The following is a 2,681-nucleotide window of genomic DNA, read 5'->3' as shown; positions in this document are numbered from 1 at the left end:
CAACAGGACAGAATAATCAATTACAGACCCCCACGGCGAAAATGGTACATAGCATCTTCTGTAAGAAATTCACCACCCCTGCAACTCAACCAGTGAGAAAACCAGCATTATCCTGAACTCTTGCAATCCCTCCCAACTTCCTCCTCCTTCTCCATAAAATAATGATCCTCCCCTTTGTTGGACTTGCTTATGGTTTTGCTGCAGCTTGCTTGTCCTGGATTGCAATTCTCTATTTCCCAATAAACCCATGTTTTGCTGGTAAGATAACTGGCGGCTTTACTTTTAAGGTTAATAGGAGGGAAGGCATCGTAAGTAACACCTCTGACTCCCCACTTCTGCCAGGATCAAACCTTTCACTACGATTTCATGAAGGTGGGCCCAGAGGGAGGAAGCACAAGGCTGCGCAGGAGGAGGGGAATCAATGAGGAGGAGGGACTTCTGGGAGGGGAGAGCAACTCTGCTACCAGGATCCAGGAGCTAAGGGAGGAGCAGTGGGGCTGGGAAGTGAATTTGAGTTCGGCGCTGGTTTGGGGCATCTTCTCGGTGTCTCTGGTGAGGAGTGGCGGATTTCTGGCTTCTGAGCGCAGACCTCCAGGGCCTGGATCAAGCCCGGATTGTGTGCCAGCGGAGCCTCAGAGGCCAGAGGGACCTAGGAGCAGGTGTGCGGCTCCCGGAGCAGCCGCCCACTCCGGAAAACAGCCCCGGCCACGCCCACTGGGCCCTTCCAGGCCCCATGGATCCCGGCCAGCTGGCAGAGACCCCTTCCCGACGACGCCTGTGCGAACGGCACCGAAAATGTGGGGAGGTCGGGGAGTGTCGAGCAGATTGTGATTTGCACCGCAACCCCTGCCAGCCCCGGAGAATTAGCTTGGGAACTGGGCGATGAAGAGCGAGGGGCGGGGTCGCAGGCCCCGGCCCCGCCCACTCTTGGCACCCCCCCCCCACCCCCCACCCCGCGAGGTGCGCCACTCCCCGGCGAGTCCTTCCTCCCAGAGCGCTTGGTGAAGGTGGGAAGAGGGGCCACGTCACAGTCTCCAGGCCCGGGGACCCGCGGCTCCGCCCCTCCCACCCCCGCCGGAGCGCTGGGCACGGATCTAAGACTCACCGGCCCCAGTCCAGGGCCAGCCCAGTCGCCGCCGCCCGCCCACAAAGCCACAGGCAGGTGCAGACGCTGCTTAGGGGCGAGCGGGCTGAGCGGAGCCGTTAGCGCGCGCCGTCCGTCCGTGCGTCCAAGCCGTCCGCGCGTCCGTCGAGGCATCCCTCCGTCTGCGCGCGGCAGCTCCCACCCAGGCCCGGCGGCCACGGCCCGTCGTCTTCCCGCACCCTGAGCCGCCCGGCAGAGCCGGCCTTGGCGCGGCAGCCATGTCCATGGGCCTGGAGATCACGGGCACCTCGCTGGCCGTGATGGGCTGGCTGAGCACCATCGTGTGCTGCGCGCTGCCCATGTGGCGCGTGACGGCCTTCATCGGCAGCAGCATCATCACGGCGCAGATCACCTGGGAGGGCCTGTGGATGAACTGCGTGGTGCAGAGCACCGGCCAGATGCAGTGCAAGGTATACGACTCGCTGCTGGCGCTGCCGCAGGACCTGCAGGCGGCCCGCGCCCTCATCGTCGTCGCCATCCTGCTGGCCGCCTTCGGGCTCCTCGTGGCGCTGGTGGGCGCCCAGTGCACCAACTGCGTGCAGGACGACACGGCCAAGGCCAAGATCACCATCGTGGCGGGAGTGCTCTTCCTGCTGGCCGCCTTGCTCACGCTGGTGCCGGTGTCCTGGTCGGCCAACACCATCATCCGGGACTTCTACAACCCCCTGGTGCCGGAGGCGCAGAAGCGTGAGATGGGCGCGGGCCTGTACGTGGGCTGGGCGGCCGCGGCGCTGCAGCTGCTGGGGGGCGCGCTGCTCTGCTGCTCCTGCCCGCCGCGCGAGAAGAAGTACGCGCCCGCCAAGATCGTCTACTCCGCGCCCCGCTCCGCCGGCCCGGGCACTAGCACAGCCTACGACCGCAAGGACTACGTCTGAGGGGCGGCCGCGGGGAGACCCCACCACCCCACGGGCGAGAGCGCCCACCGGTGCCGCGTGCGGCCTCTCCTCGGAGACCAGCCCCCCCCTCCCCCCAGGTGCCAGGAGCTCTCACACTGGACCGGGAGGGACCAACCCCGCGGCCCCTTCCTGGGCAGCACACCCCGCTCCCCGGCCCCACGGCGCGCGGGGGACCAGCCCACACGGACAGTGAAACCTCAGCCCCTCCGGAGAGCGGGGCCGGGTGGCCGCCGCTACTTGCCCGCCCCGTCGGGCCTCGGTCCCAAAGCCCGCGTTGGGCAGGGACCGGCAGTCTTGGAAAGGGCCAGTTGATATTTTTCAATAAAAGCCTTTCGTTTTTGCAGTTACGGGCGCCTACTTTCTGAGCGAGCGCCGACAGGCCTCCACCTCCCTACCCAACACCCGCCCCGCAAGGGTTGGCCTTGGCTGGGTTCTGCTCTCCTGCTATGAAGCTTAGAGAAGGCAGAGGTGGGGTAACCAAGAAAGTGTGGTTCGAAACCGAACTGGGTGCGCCCTAGGTGGCCATTTGGCCTACGCACTGGGGATTCAGACATTGAAGGGCCAACCTAGAGAGGCATGAGCACTTCCAGCCTGCTGCATGGACAGAGGAAGGGGGGGGGGGGGTGGGGTGGCGGGGAGAA

At 65.2% G+C, this 2,681-nt stretch overlaps 1 protein-coding gene across 1 annotated transcript; it reads left to right on the top strand.

Annotated features, from left to right (window-relative positions):
- Positions 1–995: 995 nt before the first annotated feature.
- Positions 996–2,387, top strand: CLDN3 (claudin 3). The gene has a single exon (XM_060629054.3). The coding sequence runs from the start codon at positions 1,363–1,365 to the stop codon at positions 2,017–2,019; it is 657 nt and encodes a 218-aa protein (XP_060485037.2). The 5' UTR covers positions 996–1,362; the 3' UTR covers positions 2,020–2,387.
- The last annotated feature ends 294 nt before the right edge of the window (positions 2,388–2,681 follow it).

Source organism: Panthera onca, chromosome E3, assembly GCF_046562875.1.
Source record: "Panthera onca isolate mPanOnc1 chromosome E3, mPanOnc1 haplotype 2, whole genome shotgun sequence".
NCBI lineage: Eukaryota > Metazoa > Chordata > Mammalia > Carnivora > Felidae > Panthera > Panthera onca.
The sequence above is the reverse complement of the archived record's forward strand: the minus strand, read 5'-3'. Positions and strand labels throughout refer to the sequence as shown.

What these genes read in the sequence shown, in the direction of transcription:
- CLDN3 (XM_060629054.3), top strand. Translation starts at nt 1,363, where the DNA reads ATGTCCATGGGCCTGGAGATCACGGGCACCTCGCTGGCCGTGATGGGC.